The sequence below is a fragment of the Balaenoptera borealis genome (assembly GCF_965194805.1).
Source record: "Balaenoptera borealis genome assembly, chromosome: 9".
Classification (NCBI taxonomy): Eukaryota; Metazoa; Chordata; class Mammalia; order Artiodactyla; family Balaenopteridae; genus Balaenoptera; species Balaenoptera borealis.
In genome coordinates this window covers 7696682-7715972 of record NC_138873.1, presented here as the reverse complement: position 1 = coordinate 7715972, position 19291 = coordinate 7696682, and the positions used below count along the sequence as shown (strand labels likewise).

Genomic DNA, 19291 nt, shown 5'->3' with positions numbered 1-19291 from the left:
TAATGTAAGAGCCATCTGTGCGTCCCTTAGCCGGTTTTTGGGCACATCAGACGGCAGTGGGGATAATCCACATTTCAGCCATGTCTTGCCGTCTCTGAAAACGACGTCCTATGGCTTGGCATCCTGAGAAATAGTTCACTAGAGCCAAGAAAAATCATATTCCTCCCTTGAGAAACCATGAACACGCTGGTTACGTTTAGTGAGTTCAGCACATATGTAGTGAGAGCCCAGCCGTCTATATGCCGAACGTGCACTACTTTGCACATGGTGAAGAGGATTAATTTTGAGGTCAAATCTACACCCAACACTGGCCGGCTGTGTGGTCTTACGGACAAGTCCCATCACCTCTCTGTGCCTCAGGGTCCTCGGCATGGGAATGACAATGCTGCCAGGTAGATGAAGTGCCCCAGGTGTAGCCTAGAGGGATGCCCGCCCCATACTCCTCCCTGCAGCGCGCGCACCTGCTGCCATTTGGCAGGCAGGGGGCGAGATGGGGTGCCAAGAGAGATAAGGCCCCCGTCCGCCCTCAAGGAGCTCAAAGGCTAGAGAGAAAGGGAGACCCACAGGGAAACCTATTTATCTGTGGTGGCGTGAGAGCTACCCCTGGCTTCGTTCCTCCCGCGGCTGTCCCCACTTGCTTGCGGGTCACACACTCCCTGGTCCTGCGCACGCGGCTCCTGGGCAGTCCGCCGTATTGGCTCCTCCTCTGGTCCCTGACCCCTCCACGTGGCAGGACCCAGGAGACTGTCCTCGCCCATCCCCCAGCCTGTTCCCCCTGTGCCCCCCTCGCCAGCCCTGCTGCCCCCTTTACTTTCAAAATACCTCCGGAACCCCAGCCATCTCACTCCTGTGCTGCTTCCACGGCTCCCAGACACCAGCCTCAGCTCGCCTCCACGGCGGGCTCCCTGTGGCCCCTACAGGGAACAGCACAGTGAGCCTTTAATAGACGTGGGATCGTGTCACCCCCTGTGCCGCAGCGGCTCTGCGTGTCCCGCAGTGGAAGCCAATGTTCTCGGCAAGCCTGCGAGGCCCCCCAGGAGGGCGCATTGCCCCACTGACGGGGTCCTCGTCCACAGGGCCACCGCGCTGCTGTTTCCTCTGCCTGGAACTCGCTTCGCCCTTCTGTGTTCGGCTAACTCCCTCACCTCTTGCAGGTCTTGGCTCAAATTTCAGGCACGAGCTCCACCCCACTGCTCTCTGAAAATCTGCAACCCCTCCACCCTGGACTCTCCTGAATCCTCTCGTGCCATTTACCTTTTCTCTCTGCACAGCGCGCATCGTGTTATGACCCGGCTGTGATTTACTCCCTTGTGTGTGTCGTCCACCATCTCTCGCGAGAATGCGGGGTTAGGAGGGCAGGACTCTGCCGACTGAGCTCACGATACATCCAAACACCCACAACAGGGCCAGGTCCCTGGCGGGCACCCAAAGATGGTCGTGAAATTAACGAGCGCTCCCGGGGGGTCGTGGAAGATAGTCCAGTTCGGCCTGGAGCCGATGGGAGGAAAGCTCGGGGAAGAGAGCCCGGCAGACTGAATCCTGCCGCGTGAAAAGGAAAACTCCAGACGGCAGATGGGGGGTTTAGAAAAGGGGCGGCTGGAGGAGAGCCGGGACGAAAGGACTGGGCCTCGTGGGGAGGAGGGGGAAGGGCACGGAGCAGGCTGGGGGCGCGCCGCCCTGGCTTCTCTCCTCGGTGGAGCCCACCAGTGACATTTGTCCTGTTTCAGTCACAGAATTCGTGGGCTTGGGCTACAGAAGGACGGTGGCGATCCTCTACCAGGTGGCGTTCACGGTGGGGCTCGTGCTGCTCTCCGGGCTGGCCTACGCGGTCCCTCACTGGCGCTGGCTCCAGCTGGCCGTCTCTCTGCCCACCTTCCTCCTCCTGCTGTGCTACTGGTACTGTGTCCTCGCGGGGACCCCGTCTTCCCGGCGGCCCTACCTGCAGGCCTGGGGCTTACAGCCATCTGTGCCATTTGGGGAGTTCTGTCCCAGGGTAGCCCTCATTCCCCGGGGGCGCTGCCCTCAAACAGAGCTTCTTTCACTTCGCGTCCCCAAGACAGAGTCTGGGATGCTATGAGTAGACAGAAGTGCACCGAGTCACAAAGTAGGCACCTGCTGTTTGTCGAGTGAGTGAAGGGATGAAAGGATCTTTGGGGAGTGCGCACATTAAACCGTTATGAACAAAACCCGTTCAAGTGAGCTGTTAATCTTATTAGCTGTCAGCCCTTGGCGGGGTGAAGGGAGAAGCAGCTAGACAGATGAGTTTTTATCGTGGGAGAGGGAAGCGGGGGTGCGTGGTAGCGGGGAGGTGTGTGGAGAGAGCAATCGCGTCCATGCAGCTTTTGTCACCGTGTTGCTGTGGGCAGATCTTATCCGTGGGAGGCATCGAGTCCACCCAGTTTCTCAAAACTGCTGCTCTAAGTACATTTCCGTTCAGGAAGGGCCTGCTCCCTCCTTGTCAGCGTGAAACAAGGGGCCCTCCAGCGACAGACCCCCTGGCTGAGTCCCGATGGCCGGCTTGGGTGAGACTCTACCTGTGTGTTTTCAGATGACCAGAGATTCCCAGTCTTTGATTTTATAACATCCCTGTCCCATTTGAAATAGACACCATGGTGTATCTGATACTAAAAAAAAGTGACTGTAGTTTATTCTGTTTTGGAAATATTTTGAGACACGTTCAACAGCCCCTGTCTTACAAGGAGGCATGTGCTGTATCGCAGGGGGTGGGGCGTGTGGAGCATCTCTTATGTGTGAGAGATTTCCTGGGGTGGGGAGAAGGGCTGCTGGCTTCCAGGAGAGAATGGGACCCCCGCCCCACCGGATGACGGCTACACAGGAAGCGATGGTTCTCTTCTGGTCCGTAAATCTTAGCAGGTGGCACTAAGAGCACGAGTGACTCACAGAGCTCCTGCGTGGGCTCCGTGGGCCAGCACGCAGTGGCCCCAGATCCTCACCCACCAGACGCTTGAGGAATTACAGTCCCAGCGTGAGGAGGGCAGGCTGCTCCGAGCAGCAGTGTGGCTCTGATCGGGGCTTAACGTCAGATGAGCTCTGGAGAAAATGAGAAGTGGTGGTGATCTGTGTCCACAGGTTTGTGCCCGAGTCGCCCCGATGGCTGTTATCGCAAAAGAGAAACACTCAAGCAGTGAAGATAATGGACCACATAGCCCAAAAGAATGGGAAATTGCCTCCTCCTGATCTGAAGGTGACGAGCTAGCAAAGGGTTTCTCCCGTCACTGAACTTTGGGTTGCATTTATGACTTGGAGCATGCCTGTGGGGCTGCCTTGGGGGGCAAGAGGGCACTGGTGACATCTGGGGTGATGGGTGTGGCGGGCAGACATGTGAGGACCGACCTCGGGGCGGGGGCCGGGAAAGGGGGCTCTGATGGCGTTTCCTGCTCACGGCAGCTTGGAGGCAGCTGACGCCCTGACTCCTTCCTAGATGCTGTCTCTCGAAGAGGATGTCACTGAAAAGCTGAGCCCCTCGTTTGCAGGCCTGTTCCGCACGCCGCACCTGAGGAAGCACACCTTCATCCTGATGTACCTGTGGTAAGGGGCCTTTCCGACGCCTGTCCCCAGATGGAACTGGTGAGCTTACCTGCATACCCGGGTACAAGTTAAAGGCAGTGGAACAACTCAGGTGGAAAAAGAGAGGCATGAAAAGGAATTTCCAGATGGTTTTCCAGTGGTCAAAGAGCCCTTAAAAAGACACCTGATTTCTCCCTTGAGGATTGCATAGTAGAGGAAGGGCCTCATTTTAGGAAGAAGAAATTCTTACATAGGAGAGGTCAACAGTAAGCTGGACGGAGGGTTCTCAAGGTTGCCTCAAATCCCACACGTCTCGTCTTTGGGGAGTAGCCGAGTCTTGACATAGCGTCAGAAGGTGGATGAGATGTCAGTGGCCCCTGGTGCTTTCAAGGAGGAAGAGCCCTTCCTCGCATCTAAGACCTTTATAGACCCCGATGAGAGCATCAGTGCTTTTTTTCACCCCCCGATTAGGAAACGCTCATCCACATCCAGATTCACCCGCGTACCCCCGGCACACCCCCAGGGCTGCATCCGCCTCCCAGATAGCTACCTGGATACAGGGTCTCTACCCTCTTTCCTCAAGGGGTGCCGGCTCAGCTCCCGACATCAGGGCTTTCTCCTCAGCACGAGGGAGGTTATGCAGTTACTCCCCGAACACCTGGGCTGAGTAGCTGGACCCTGGGCTCCCCTTCCACTGGAGCCGCTCTGCTGCCCTGCACTTGTTTGCCCTTCCATGAAATAAGGGTTCCAACTAAGAGGGCAGCCCCTGGCACCCTCGGTAAATATTTGCTGGAGGTTGAATGAATGACCACTATTCCACAGAAGCCATCCCAAGTTCTTCAGACGCCAGGCTAACCTCACCCTGTCCTGGCAGCCCCGGTCACTGCGTCTCCGGGCTGGCCCAGGAGTCCTGTGCCCCGCTACGTGATGGGCCTCTGCGAACACCCCAGGTGCCTGGTGCATTTCTCATGACGCTCAGTATCCGACTCAACAGTGTCTCTTCGGTGTGGAGGCCCGGGACGCTGCAGATAGGAAGGCTTGCTCCCCTCCTATATTACTCCACGGCCCACTCCCATCCCCTAAGCACTCCTGTCAAGGTGGCGGTTTTGTCCCCTCTGCTGTCTTACACCCCTGCACGCAATCCTTGGGCAGATTCTGCTCTGTCTCGAAAATATACTGAGACTCTGCCATTTCTCGTCACCTGCACTCTTAGGTCCCTGTTTGAGTGTCGTAATCTCTCGCCTGTGTTGTTGCAGTAGTCTTCTCGCTGGTGGTCTGCTCCCACTCCTGTCCCCCTCAGGAACTGCTCACAAAGCAGGCAAAGGTCACGGACCGGGTCACCCCCTCGTCCACGTCCTCACTGGCTTCCTAATCCACCGAGAAGAAAACCAGATTCCTTCCTACAAGGGCTCATGCGATCTGGCCCCTGGACTCCTTCTCCTACTGTCCCCTCCCCTCCCCCCGCCCCTCCCCCATCCTCTCCATTCATCACAGCATCTCGGGAGGGGTGCCCGTCACTTCCTGGCTGTGTGACTGTCAGGAAGCTTCGTGATCTCTGTGACTCAGTTTCCTCATCAGCCAGTGGATGTAATGATACTCACAGGCCTGTTGGAAGAATTAATGAGATAATAGGTATAAAGGGCTTATGTCTGACAACTACAAATTGCTGTATTTTAATGTGTGCATGCAATTCATGGGTCCTGCCAAAAGATGGCAGCCCTGCACATTTATTAACTGTTGCTAGTTTTTTGTTTGTTTTTTGGGGGTCTTTTTGGACAGAAAAATCAGGGTTCTCCATTCCTTTCTCTTGGATCAGTCTCTTTATGGGTTAAAGGTGACCGTCCCCATTTAACTGGCTAAGCTAACCAGCATGGAGGACCCCACCGGGCTCATCTTAACTCACTGAGTTGCTGCCAGTGCCTTCCTTCTTGTATTCTTTTTTTTTTTCTTTAATTTACATTTTAAAAAATATTTATTTATTTGGCTCAGTCAGGTCTTAGTTGTGGCACACAGGATCTTTGTTACAGCATGCAGGATGAGTGGGCTCAGTAGCTGTGGCGCGTGGGCTTAGTTGCCCCACAGCATGTGGGATCTCAGTTCCCCGATCGGGGTCGAACCTGCGTCCTCTGCATTGGAAGCCGGATTCTTAACCACTGGACCACCAGGGAAGTCCTCTTCTTGTATTCTTGACCCTTTGGTTCAACCAGGAATAATTTAGGACTAGAAACAAAAGCATCCCATGCTTCTCTGGGTGCAGCTTTATAAAACCAGGGGGTATAGTAATGAGAAACGTACGCTGTGATCTCAGTTTTGGAGCTGAAGGGCAATTGGCATGTCTATAAGAAAACAATTTCTTATCCACCTAAATCTCTTCTCACAGTGTAAATACAGTCGACCCTCCATATCTGCAGGTTCTGCATCTGGGGATTCAACCAACTGCAGATCAAAAATATCTGAAAAAAATTCCAGAAAGTCCCCAAAAGCAAAACTTGAATTTGCTGCATGCCAGCAACTATTTACATAGCATTTACATTATACTAGGTATAATAAGTTATTTAGAGATAATTCAAGTATACGGGAGGATGTGCATAAGTTCTATGCAAATACTACGCCAGTTTATACAAGGGTCTTGAGCATCCTTGGATTCTGGTATCCTGGGGGCTCCTGGAACCAAGCCCCAAAGGATAGGGAGGAACAACTGTACCAATAGAATCATCCAATGTTCCAAAATTATGTAGTTTGACCAAAAGTGACACATGGGACTCTCTAAACTTTCCCCTGAGTGGGAGTGACTGTGCTGGTCCCCATCGGTCTGTGTGCCATTTTCTGTAACATGGCTATTCTTTCCTCGAATATGGATGAAGGGGTCGTGCAGCGGGATATGAGGTAAAAAGAGTAAGGGAACAATGCCTGGTAAAGATGGTGTGATGTGTGGAGGGAGGACCACTGTGGAGTTGGAAAGACTTGGCCGACTTCTCCACCCTCTTGTGCTCTGGATCCTCGCCCTTGGAAAGACAACAATGACAGCAGTAAAATCTCATCTTCACCGAGTGCCCACTATGTGCCCGGAGCTATACTGAGCACTTTTGGTCCATTACCTCAATGAATTCTCAAGACAACCCAGATTCACAGCTGAAGGAATTGAGGCACAGAGAGGTTAGTTAACTTACTTAAGACCACACAGCTCACACAGCAGTCTGATTCCTGAAACTGCTCACTCACCACTGCCTTCTCCTGCCCTTCCCCTTGGAGGCCGTTGGAGCATCTGATGAGGTAGGGCACGTGCAGTGCTCAGAGCAGGGCCAGCACCCAGGTGTGCAGTAAACAGTAGCTACCATTGTTTGCCATTTCTCGAAAACGTGAACCTATCGTGTAAGTCACACCCTCACATAAATTGTGAAAGGAGGGTCTCATCGAGGGCCCCTCAAGGGCACCTTTCTTGATTTTGATCCCCCTCTTCTCATATTGCTCTAGAACATTCTACACCCAGCTCGCAGTGTCCTTTATCCTCCCAGCCAGAATCCTAAATCTCCCCTCCTCCGAGGAGCTTGCCTTTGACCCGGCCTCTCCTCCCTGCTCAGGTTCACCAGCTCCGTTCTCTACCAGGGCCTCATCATGCACATGGGCGTCACCGGCGGGAACCTCTATCTGGATTTCTTCTACTCTGCTCTGGTCGAATTCCCGGCGGCCTTCATCATCCTCGTCACCATCGAGCGCTTCGGCCGCCTCTACCCGCTGGCCGGGTCCAATCTGGTGGTGGGGGCGGCCTGCTTCCTCATGATCTTTATCTCACACGGTGAGTGGTCCACTTTCATCATCTTCTGGGTCATTGAATTGTGGGAATAGTGTGTTAACTCTTTCATAAGCCTCTGGAACAGGAACAAAGACAAGGCATTACCTGAGTCTAGAATCATTTTTTAAAACATTTACATTGAGGTATAACATACGTACAATGAGCCCATTATAAGTGTTCAAGCCAGTGAATTTTTATGTGTATGTATGCCTGGGCACCACGACCTACAAAAAGATAAAGAACATTGCCAACATCTCGGAAGGTTTCCTCACCCTCCTTGACCATCAGTAGTCACCACCCCTGCGTGGGTCACCACTGCTCTCGTCTCTGCCACTGCAGATTAATGCTGACTGTTCTTGAACTTCATACACACGGAACCATACCACACGTACTCTGTATGGCCTCACTTCATTTGCTCATCCTTACGTCCACGAGGTTCGTCCACGTTGTCACGAGAGTGAAGTTCGTACTTTTTCCTTATCGTGAAGCATCCCAGTGTATGAATACCCCACTATGTCTCCACGCCACTGTTGATTGACAGTTGTGTGGCCTCCAGGGTCTGCCTATTGGGATTAAGGCTGCAGTGAACATTCGGGCACATCTTTTCGTGGACAGTCATTTCCCTTGCTGCGAGGGGGACGTATGTTAGTTTTAGTAGATATAGCCAGACAGCTTTCCATGTGGTTGGACCAATTCACACTCCCACCGCGATGCATGAGCATTCCCATGGTTGCACACCCTCACCAACGCTTGGTATTGCTAGTCTTTCTAACACTAGCCATTTTGGTACCTGTGTGCTTCACTCCATAATTCTTAGCAATCCAAGATAAGCCAAAGCAGAATCATTTGGGTGGTTTTAATTTAAGTACATAAATTGCCTTTCTCATCTGTCACTTTTGGAAATGTTAAAAAAATACGAAGGCAGATTTGCTATTTTCTCAGTTTTTATTGCTTGTGCTCTGAGCTCTTTGGTTTGAGTCGTTTTGGCAGGCTTTTGGATAAGATATTATGGGAAACGTCCTGTAAAATCTGTATTCTCAAGAACCAGGTTCTATAGATCAGGCTGGAAATTTAAAGAGATGGAAAAAGATAACTCAAGTTTTTTTCTCCCTCCTTTCGTGGAGAGAGAACAAAGAAGACAGGAAAAGAGGCAGAGTGCATCTGAAATCAACTTTACCCATTTTCTCCCCGTCTCCCTTTTTCTGGAATCCTGGTAAAATGGAATGAATGGGCAGATTTTTATTTTTATTTTTATTTTTTAGTAACAGCGTGGAGTGCTGAGAGGGAGCCTGAGGTCTGAGACTGTTTCTCACCTCAGGGATAAACCTTAGGTGATGCCTAAGCCGAGAGGGAGCTTAGGTATCACCCCCTCTGTCCTGCGCCCCCCAGGACCCTCCTCCCAGTGCCCACCCTCTCCACTTGCCCCCATTTAGTCCCCATCACATTAGGTGATAAGCCTTCACTGCCACCCCCCCGCCCCCCCAACAAGGAAATATTTCAGTTACCTTCTATGCACTTGGTGTAGCAGGCATCTCGGCCCTAGGATCTCAGATGTGAGCAAAGCAGAGAAAGTTTCTGTTTTGTGGAGCTTACGTTCTAGAGGAAAAAGAGAAGGAGGAAGAGGGACAGGGCGATAATTCTTTGTATGGTGGTCAAAGGTGGCCTTAGGAGACCTGAATGAAGTGGGGACGAGCCATGGAAACATCCGGGGAAGGAGCTTTGCAGGCAGGGGAACGGCAAGAGCGAGGACCCCCTGGATGGGGAGAGCTGGGCATTGGGGGAGGAGCCGCTGGACCCTGTGCTCGGACTGGGCAGGCAGGAGCGAGGGCAGCCAGAGTGAGGTCAGGAGTTAGCAGGGGATGGCAGCGTGGATTTTATCCCGAGCATGGAAGGAAACCGCCTGGGTCTGCCCGGGGCGGCCACGCGGCAGGACTGTGGTTCTAACTGGGCCCTCTGGCTGCTGAGGAGAGTGGCCCGGGGCCTGGCAGAGGCAGCGCAGTTCTCTGAGGGCAGGGAGGCTATGCATGTCCCGTAGAGCATCTTGCCAAATCGATCAAAGGCCACAGAATTTGTGGCAAGGGCCCCCCTCTAGGTATCTGAGTGAATTCCTTTATCTTCTATCTTTTGGGAGCTGGGAGGTGTGGTCCATAACTAAAGGCTTGGCTTGGGTTCTCCACCAGACGGAGGGCAGCTGAGACCTGGAGAGACTATGCTGGCCCTGGGCCATCTCGGTCCTAGGGCCACCGGGTCCGCTCTCCCGGGAGCCTCATGCTGGCGGAGTGAAGGAAGCATGCCTTCCATGAGTAGCCGGCTCATGGGGACAAGGGTCAAGATGACACGCCGTCTGTGACCCCAGAGGCTTTGTTAGTGAGCTGGCCTGTCTCAGGAGCCACTGGTGGTTTAGTGTTTGGCTAAACATCTAACAACCAGGTGAAGCGGATGATGGTGCCTAATGCTCTGATGGCTCCCCAGGAAGGAGAGGGCTTCCTGTACCTTCAGCTAATCAAGAACCGAGAGCGGTCTGCTGGGAGGAGACGAGGGTTCACTTTCCTCATATTCTCAGACTGCTCTGAAAGATGCTTGGGTTAAAAAAATGTGTTGGGAAACGAGCACTAGACTGAGGATGAGAAGTCTGGTCTACCAGCTCCAGGACTTCTGCCCGAGAGAACCATGCTGCTGGGGACCTGTTACGTTTCAGGCAACGTGCCAGCAACAGCACTCTCGCACGATAATTAAAAAGCCAACACTTAGGGAGTGGTCACGGCGCACATCTGACATGTATTATCTCTAAATCTCACAACAACCTATAAGCTGGGTAAAATTATCCCCATTTTACAGCTGAGGAGACTGAAGCATGAAGAAGTAAATCGTGGACTTCCCTGGTGGCACAGTGGTTAAGAATCTGCCTGCCAATGCAGGGGACACGGGTTCGAGCCCTGGTCCAGGAAGTTCCCATATGCCGCAGAGCAACTAAGCCCGTGTGCCACAACTACTGAGCCTGCACTCTAGAGCCTGTGAGCCACAGCTACTGAGCCCATGTGCCACAACTACTGAGCCCGTGCTCCGCCACAAGAGAAGCCATCGCAATGAGAGGCCCACACACTACAACAAAGAGTAGCCCCTGCTCGACGCAACTAAAGAAAGACCGTGCGCAGCAACGAAGACCCAACACAGCCAAAATATAAATAAATTAATTAATTTTTTTAAAAAAAGAAGAAGAAGTAAAGCATTTGCCAGGTCCCACAGCTGACGGGAGGCCGAGCTGAGATTCGAAAAGCACATTTGTCCCTCTGCCCAGCGGGGCCTCCCCCTCATCATCAAGTCCCCAAACCTTTCAGGACTCAGTTTACGTATCCACGATGGAGGGGTCAGATAAGACAATCTTTCCGACCCTTCCAGCTCTGAAGTCCAAGGTTCCACTCACGGCTTCTCCCGGCAACTCCATGGGCACAGTCCTCACTTGCTCTCCACACCCTCTGTGTGTTTCTTCTCCAGATCTGCACTGGTTGAATATCGTGGTAGCTTGTGTTGGCCGAATGGGAATCACCCTCGCGTTCCAGATGGTGTGCCTGGTGAACGCTGAGTTGTACCCTACGTTCCTCAGGTGAGTGCACGGTGGTGTGGGCCGGGTGGCCGCTGGCAGAGCTGTGGGCCAGCCAGGCTCCGTGAGGACCATCCGCCAAGATGCCCCAAGGGTGGATTGTTTGACATTGAGATGGGGGCTGGGCATCAAAGACAGGGCCCTCGCCTAATCTGGTAGAGAAGGTGAAATGCACAGGTTCAGTGGGCTAAGGGTCGCATCGTGCCCTGTACGGAGGGCCAGCGCAAGAGAAAAGGTTTCTGGCACAGAGGAGAGAGCCCTGGGCGGTGCATGGGAGGCTGAGGTTCAACACTGTCCTTGGCGCCGACCAGTTGTCTAAACTTCCGCAGCTCCACTGACACCTCTGGACATAACTTGCTTAAGAGCAGTTCATATTTGTACAGTGACATACAGAGCATTGCCACACATGGGCTGCAGGTCATCCTATAATATCATTGTGATCCCCATTTTACATAGGAGAAAGCTGAGGTTTACAAAGGGAAAGAGACCTTCCAAGAGTCACACAGCTAGAAAGTGGCAGGGCCCAGACAAGAACCCACTTTCTTTCTTTCTCTCCCTCCCCCTTCCTTCCTTCCTTCCTACCTTCCTTCCTTCCTTCCTTCCTTCCTTTCTCTCTCTCTCTCTTTCTTTCATTGAAGTATAGTTGATTTACAATGTTGTGTTAATTTCTGCTGTACAACAAAGTGATTCAGTTATGCATAATATATATATATATATTCTTTTTCATGTTCTTTTCCATTATGGTTTATCCCAGGATATTGAATATAGTTCCCTTTGCTCTACAGCAGGACCTTTTTGTTTATCTATTCTATATATAATAGTTTGCATCTGCTAATCCCCAATTCCCAGTCTGTCCTTCCCCCACCCCCTCACCCTCTTGGCAACCAAGAACCCGCTTCTTCCTGACCTTGAAGCTGACGCTTTTCCCACGATGACTCTGTAAACATAGCAACAGGCCTAGAGAACTCATTGTTTAAAGTCAGGTTTGTTGAGGTAGAATTTTCTTAGCGCAAAATTCCCCCTAAAAGGTACAGTTTGATTAGTGTTGATTATATTCGTTTCACCACCATCACAGTCAATGTAATATAGAGACATTTCCATCACCTCCAAATGCTTCCTCATATCCCTCTGTGGTCCATCCTCTCCCCTCCCACCTCCAGTACCTGGCAACCACTGGTCTGATTTCTCTCCCTATGGTTTTGCCTTTTCCGGAATGTTACGTAAATGAAATAACATAGAGTGTAGCCTTTTGTGTTTGGCTTCTTTCACTTGGCATCACGGGACCCATCCACGCTGTGGCGTGTATCAGCGCTTCGTTCCTTCTTATTGCTGAGTAGTGTCCCGTGTGTGGAAGATGTGCCACAATGTGTTTGTCCATTTCCCAGCTCATGGAGGTTTGGGCTCTTTCCAGATTGGGGTAATTACGATACAGCTGCCAGTAAGAATTCACATACAGGTCTTTGAGTGGACATACATCTTCATTTCTCTTAGGAGTGGGTCACGTGGTGGATGTGTGTTTAAATTCATGAGAAACTGTCAGAATGTTTTTCAAAGTGGCCGCACCATTTTCTGTTCCACCAGCTGCACGTGAGAGAGCTGGTCGTTCTACATCCTCATCAGTCCTTGGTATCGCCAGCTTTTAAAAACATAAGTAATTCTTGGAAATGGTGGTATTACTGTGACTTTCCCCCCCCCCCAAGGAGAATTTTATTGATGGTACTAGTTTATTTCCCTTCCAAAAAAATAAATAAATAAACAGTTGAAACTAAACGAAGTAAACAATCTCAAATTTTTATTGTCTTCATAACAAAACAAAATATGAAGCTCAGAACTGGATCACTTGGCCCTTTCTCTTATCTCCTTCCAGCTCAAAATGCTTGCATCTCTTCATAGCCAGGATTCTCTTAGATCTGCAGTTCGGCTCAACACATTCAAGCCTCAGCACAATCCTCTTTGTAGTTTTAGCCTTTTTCCGGAAAATCGGCTTAGTCTGCCCACCATAGCCATTCTGCTTCCTGTCATACCGCCGCTTTCCCTGGGCATACAGAGAATCCTTGCCCTTCTTGTACTGTGTCACTTTGTGGGGTTGGTGCTTGCCACACTTCTTACAGAAAGTCCGGCGGGTTTTAGGAATGTTCACCATGTTTGCGAGAGCGGTATCGGCATGGAAAGAGCTATTATTGTGACTTTGATTTACATTGTCCTAATTACTAATAATGTTGAGTGTCTTTGCATGGACTTATTGTCATCTGTATCTTAGAAGACTTAGTTTAAATGAAGAGCATTTTTATTGTAAAAGTAATTAACCACTTTATTTAAAGCTTTAATTCTGATCTTTGTTAGAACTTGGCAGATTTCCTTAAACTCATTTTTCCCTCTGTATAAATTGTTTCTTCTCCCCATGTCATCAGACCAGTGAAGTCTAAGAAATATTCCAGCTCCCCATCCTCCTCTTACACCAGGAAGCTCTCAGAACCCCTCCCTAAGCCAGGAGACACAAGGGTGACTCTGAGTCACTCTTTCCTCTCTCCTGCCCATCCCTTCATTAAAAGGCCCTCTCTCATATTCTCATCTGGAAAAGGTTGCTTGGAATGAGTACAAAGAGACGAAGACAAATGAAAGAGAAAAACCTACATCTGGCAGTTCTGAGCCGAGTCTAAAATAGCCGGGCCAAACAATTCCATTGTCATGGCCACTGGACCCAGGGGACTGGCTCAGAATGTAAACTGCCAAAGGTACTGAGTGCCTGGCCCTGGGTGGAGGAAGGCCAAGTGACGTGTCCTCAAGGAGCCCTTGACTGTTTGTGCAGAGAGTCAGTTTGATGAGGATTCTCAGTAATTAGGAAGGGAGGCCAGATGTTCAGAAATAACTTAAACTTGATCCACACACACCACACACAAAAGTAAGGCAGTCATGAAAGTTTCGGTATTTTCAATCAATTGAATCAAATTGAAATTGGAAAAAAGGGATTATTACTTTAAAAACACTTCAAGTGCAAACAGTTTCTAGTTAAACCATTTTGACCCTGCTTCTAATTCACAGGAGGCTTTAGAGTTGAACAGCGTCCTCCTTCTAGCTGTCTGCAACATGTATTGTCAAGAACATTCTTTTGGCATCAGTACGCTCTGCCTTGTATTGAAAATCATCCTCCTATTTTTACCTCATTACTATATTACGAGCTCCTTGAAAGCAGGAACTACATATCATACCTCTCTGTACCTCCTGAAACTGTTCTATAGCTATACTAACCAGTCACCTGGTGCTTGTAGAATGAATGAATGAAGTATCACAGATATATGAATTTTAAAGAAGGGGACTAGTTCTTCACTTCTTCTAGCTTCTGTGTGCTTATCAAATTTTTCTCTCTTTTTAAGACTTATTTTCTTAAAATTGTAAAAGAAATAATGGTGTCTTTTTTTCCTCCTCTTGGAAATCACACTAACGCTATTAGAAGAATGAGAAACAGAAGAAAAAAAAAATGCAAATGCCATTTTTGAAACTAGGATGACCCTGAAAGACGATAGTGAAGAAGAAGGGCTGCCTAATGCAGTGAATCTAAGAGGGTCTGGAAGACTCCAGGGAAGCTCACCGTGACAGCAGACTTGAGACAAGGCCAGTGGTTTTCCAAAGTAGGACGTGTACATTGAAGGGTCTAACCCACAAGCCCTTGTTGCAATAACAGGGAGGAGGCAGGGCTGGGGGCATATGCTTCCTTCCCTGGGTGTTGTGTGGCTGGAGATGAGGCAGGGAGGGCAAGGCTGTGGGAGAACATTCAGGAACCTTTGAGGGAGCAGTGTGCTGTGAGGTGGGGTGGAAGAGAGAGACCCTGCAGGGTGAGAAGTCCTGTACTGTCAGCCCCTGTAGACTAGGGATAAGAGAGGCCAAAGCATCTAATCACAGACAACCCTGGTCAGAAAGAAAATTTCTAGTAGCCTAGAACATGCCCCTCCCCTTAAATCCTTCTAAAATAGCTGATACAGGAAGAAATCATAGTACTGAAAGAAGAAGAATAAATTAAAAAGTAACTTGCCCAGGAGCTATACAAATATATCATGAGATGAAAGGGGGAAAGGAAGAGGAAAAGCAAATGGCAAAGGAAGAAAATGCACAGGGAAAAATATTGTCAGAAAGTAAATAAAAAGTGTGGCCAAATATACTATAACTAAATGCAAAATATTAATGAATCAATCATCTCTATAAAATAAGAGTGTAAAGCAGAGATGCAAGTTCTTGGCAGACTATGTGATAAGACAATAGATGAAGTCAGCTCAGGCTAAAAAAAAACAAAAAGGAAAATTAAAATATTTGACAAATGAAAACTACTTTGAAAGCAGTACAAAGGAGAACTGATATAGTAAAGGAAAGGCAAGACAGGCCTAAGAATTGCAAAGTAAGATTGAAATAAGCAGAGTTTAAAAGGCTTAGAGATCATGTTTATACATATGTTCCCAAGAAGATAATTGAAATAATGAAACAAAAGAACTTCAAGAAAAAAAAAATTGAAAAAAAATGTCTGAAAATAAAAGAATGCTTGGATTTATAATTTGAAGTGGCATGCTGTGTAACAGGACAAACTGACCCAGAGCACACACACACAACATCAAGAAAGGCACATCACAAAAATCTTAACAAGCAGTCAGAGAAAAAAGACATCAGAAAAAGGAACAAAGATAATAAGGACAGTAGATTTCTCATTGGAAACAATGCAAACAAGAAAGTGGTAGAACAATATCTTTGATGTACTGAAAGAAAAAGTGTCAACCTAGAATTTTTTTTTTCTTTTTAATTTTATTTATTTATTTATTTATGGCTGTGTTGGGTCTTCGTTTCTGTGCGAGGGCTTTCTCTAGTTGTGGCAAGCGGGGGCCACTCTTCATTGCGGTGCGCGGGCCTCTCACTATCGCGGCCTCTCTTGTTGCGGAGCACAGGCTCTAGAGCGCAGGCTCAGTAATTGTAGCTCACGGGCCCAGCTGCTCCGCGGCATGTGGGATCCTCCCAGACCAGGGCTCGAACCCGTGTCCCCTGCATTGGCAGGCAGATTCTCAACCACTGCGCCACCAGGGAAGCCCCCAACCTAGAATTCTTGACTCAGCAAAAAATAATCTTTCAAAAAATGGATGGAAAATAAAAACTTTTTCAGATATATAAAAGCTGAACAAATTCATCACAAGCAGACCTGTACTACAAGAAATGTAAAAGTCTTTCAGAGATAAGGAAAATGATATCAGATTGGCAAAAAAAAAGACCCAACTGTATGCTGTCTACAAGAAACTAACTTTAAATTTAAGGGCAGAGATAGTTTAAAAGTAGAAGTATGGAAAAAGATATTCCATGTGAACACTAATAAAAAGAAAGCCAGAGTGGCTATATTCATATAAGACAGAGTAGATTTCAGAGCAAAGACTATTGTCAGGGATGAAGAGGGAGGTCATTTCAAGTAGACAGTTTCCTTACATTTCCCCTCTGGCTTTCTTTGTCCTCCATTTCTTAATATCCTCTCTTTATCCTTCCCTGTCCCTCTATGTGAAAGAAAGAACTCTAATGACACCAACCAATTCTCCAATCTCCAAACAATTCTTACAATCCAATTCTGACATAAACTACCTGGAATTAGTGCAGACTTCACAGGTTAAGGGCTTAGTCCCACGTGACTGCCCTCACTTGAGATGCTAGTTGCAAGCCCCGCATTGTCCACCTACACTTCTGACCACTGGCTATAAATCAGATTCTCATGACCCCCTCCTTGAGTTCAGTAATTTACTATAATGGCTCACAGAACTCAGGGAAGCACTTACGTTTACTGGTTTATTATAAAGGATATTATAAACAGCCAGATGAAGAGGTACACAGGGCAAGGTCTGGAAGGGTCCTGAACACAGGTGCTTCTGTCCCTGTGGAGCTGGGGTGTGCCACCCTCTCGGCACATTATGTAGGTGTGATTGATTAAATCATCAGTGATTAACTCCATCTGCAGCCCCTCTCCCCTCCCTGGAGGTTCGGGAATGGTGTGTTTGCTTTAAAACAAGTTTACCGTTTGGAAAATTGATTCACAGAAATGTCATCTTTTTTGTTCTCTGTGTTTTATCAGGAACCTTGGAGTGATGGTGTGTTCCTCCCTGTGTGACTTGGGCGGGGTCATCACCCCCTTCCTGGTCTTCAGGCTGATGGAGGTTTGGCAAGGCTTACCACTCATTTTGTTCAGTAAGACTTCATGAAACATTTATTATTCCTTCTTTCCATCTCAGTGTGAGTACTCGAGAACTATTTGATGAGCAAATGATATCCCCCAGCGAGTGTACAGAAGGGAAGGATGGTGCCTGCTCTTTCATTGGCTCCTGGTTCACTCTGTCTTGCTTCACGGGGAAGATAAGATGCTCTTCCTAGAAGGTGGGCCAGAGGTTTATGTCCTATGGCTCTGGAGTCCAATAATTCATTCTATGCAATAGAATCGGAGAGAACATTTGACATAGCCTCCTGGTTTCTTATGAATTTGACTCCCAATTTTTGTGTATTTAACATGTAATTGCTAGAGGTTTGAAGATGCTAGATTATCATCCCTGTTCTGCTTCCAGATCTTAACAATTGATAGCAGACACAAGGGGACAAATGGGAATCAAAGTTTATTATCAGCTTTGTTACTGATTATATTGGGTTAGAGAAGGAGGAGGGGACTCTCCCACCTCTCCCCAAACCTACCACTCGGTGGAGGGCAAAACAGCTGCCCATATAGAGAGCTGCCATGCCTGGGCCCAGGCGAACACACGAGGGGCGACGGGGGGTGATGAATAACAAGAGAGGCCCACACTGCCCACATACATATCACCTAGGCTCCATATCAAATGTATATATGGTAACATAATATTTATATATAGTAACTATAATATAATGTTATAGTTTATATATAATGTATGTTATAAAGTATTATATAATTATATATTACAACAAATTATTGTATATAATATATATTATAGTTACTGAATATAAATGATAATATATAAATTATGGTTAGTATATACAAATACTACATTATATTATGTTAAATTAATATAGTATTTTATATATACAGTAACTAGTCAAAATTGAGTCCCGTATTGTTTTTGAAGTACCTGAATCAATAAATCCCCCTAATACTTAAACATCAGTTACTGTAGAACTATATACTTATGTGGAAGTAAAACAAAGACAATATTCCCTTTTCTTACTCTGCCATTTCCCCAGTTATCCTATTGCTTTAATTTTCTAGATGTTCCCAACTTTTTAAAAGTGACCCTCACACGTGTGTTACCTAGGCATCTCTTTAGTTAGCTGTCATCATATGTAAATGGTACTGACCATGCTCTAATGGCTCCATGTGAAATCTGTCTCATCTGAAGCGGCTTTGGGGCTGGTTGCCGGGGGAATGACGCTGCTTCTTCCGGAGACCAAGGGGGTCGCTTTGCCAGAGACCATCAAGGACGCGGAGAACCTGCGGAGGTGAGCCCTGGGCGCTGGGGCAGACAGTCATCTGGTCTAAACTGTGAGACAGAGCGATTTGTCTGCGATGTTGACCACACGGTGCACCAAGGTCCCCAGGTCACCCCCAGAGTTAACAGCTCTGAGTTGGAAGCTATTTTTAAACCAACCTTCTGTCTTTTTAGCGATTGTTGGTTCAGATTCCTTAGTGACTTTCTTCACAAAGAAGAATGACTTAAAACTTTCATTCCTATGATGGGGACAAGTTCTCAGTGGAGTCCCAGGTCCTACCCTTAAAGCCATCAAAAAGGAAAGGAAGAAAGACAAAGCGTTTGATGATGTGGTCGTTACAGGCTCAGTTCTCTGGATCCCACAGTAAGGACACACGTGTCCCTGGGAAGTAGAGAGTAGACTCCGTGGACTCATTAAGTCCTGGGTTCAGTCCAGCGGTGGTCGCCTACTTGGCCAAGTGACTTTGGGAATGTCATGGAACCCTATAACCTTCATTTCCTTGCCTGAAAAACAGCCACAATGAAACTTAACTGAGAGGGTTGCTGTGAAAGTTCAATGAGATAAAGTAGGTGATAGCGACTAATCCATTGCCTGGCACATAGTAGGTATTCAATAAATCTTAGATTCTCTCCATTCTTCTTGCATATGGTGTGATTTCCTCAGTGACTCTCAAACTTAGTAGGCAGAAGAATGCAGATTCCTGGGCCTTCTAGGTTTCTGACTTGGTAAATGAATGGGGGAACCCGGAAACCTGAAATTTTAATGACAGTCGATACCCGTTCAGGCCCTCTGTGCTCCTCACTTTGAGGAAATCTGCATTTCTCAGTACTGATAAGGGACAAACACTCTATTTTAACTGTAAACACATTTTGTAATTGCTGACAATAAGCTTCTTTTTGGTCCCA

The 19291-nt window shown here is 48.2% G+C and overlaps 1 protein-coding gene and 1 pseudogene across 4 annotated transcripts in view; one reads left to right on the top strand and one right to left on the bottom strand.

The window, feature by feature from the left end:
* LOC309634461 (solute carrier family 22 member 1) overlaps nucleotides 1–19291 on the top strand; it is a 34218-nt gene that overhangs the window by 13288 nt on the left and 1639 nt on the right. For 2 of the 3 annotated variants that reach the window (XM_082404573.1, XM_082404574.1), the window contains exons 4-10: nucleotides 1728–1896; nucleotides 3091–3205; nucleotides 3443–3549; nucleotides 7110–7324; nucleotides 10817–10925; nucleotides 17011–17123; nucleotides 18296–18395. In XM_082404573.1, the coding sequence (XP_082260699.1) occupies nucleotides 1728–1896; nucleotides 3091–3205; nucleotides 3443–3549; nucleotides 7110–7324; nucleotides 10817–10925; nucleotides 17011–17123; nucleotides 18296–18395 (928 nt within the window). The remainder of the gene's footprint in view (nucleotides 1–1727; nucleotides 1897–3090; nucleotides 3206–3442; nucleotides 3550–7109; nucleotides 7325–10816; nucleotides 10926–17010; nucleotides 17124–18295; nucleotides 18396–19291) is intronic. The other variant, XM_082404575.1, reaches the window with a different exon arrangement.
* LOC309634498 (large ribosomal subunit protein eL42 pseudogene) lies at nucleotides 12698–13114 on the bottom strand (annotated as a pseudogene). The gene has a single exon. The product of its transcript is annotated as a large ribosomal subunit protein eL42 pseudogene (transcript).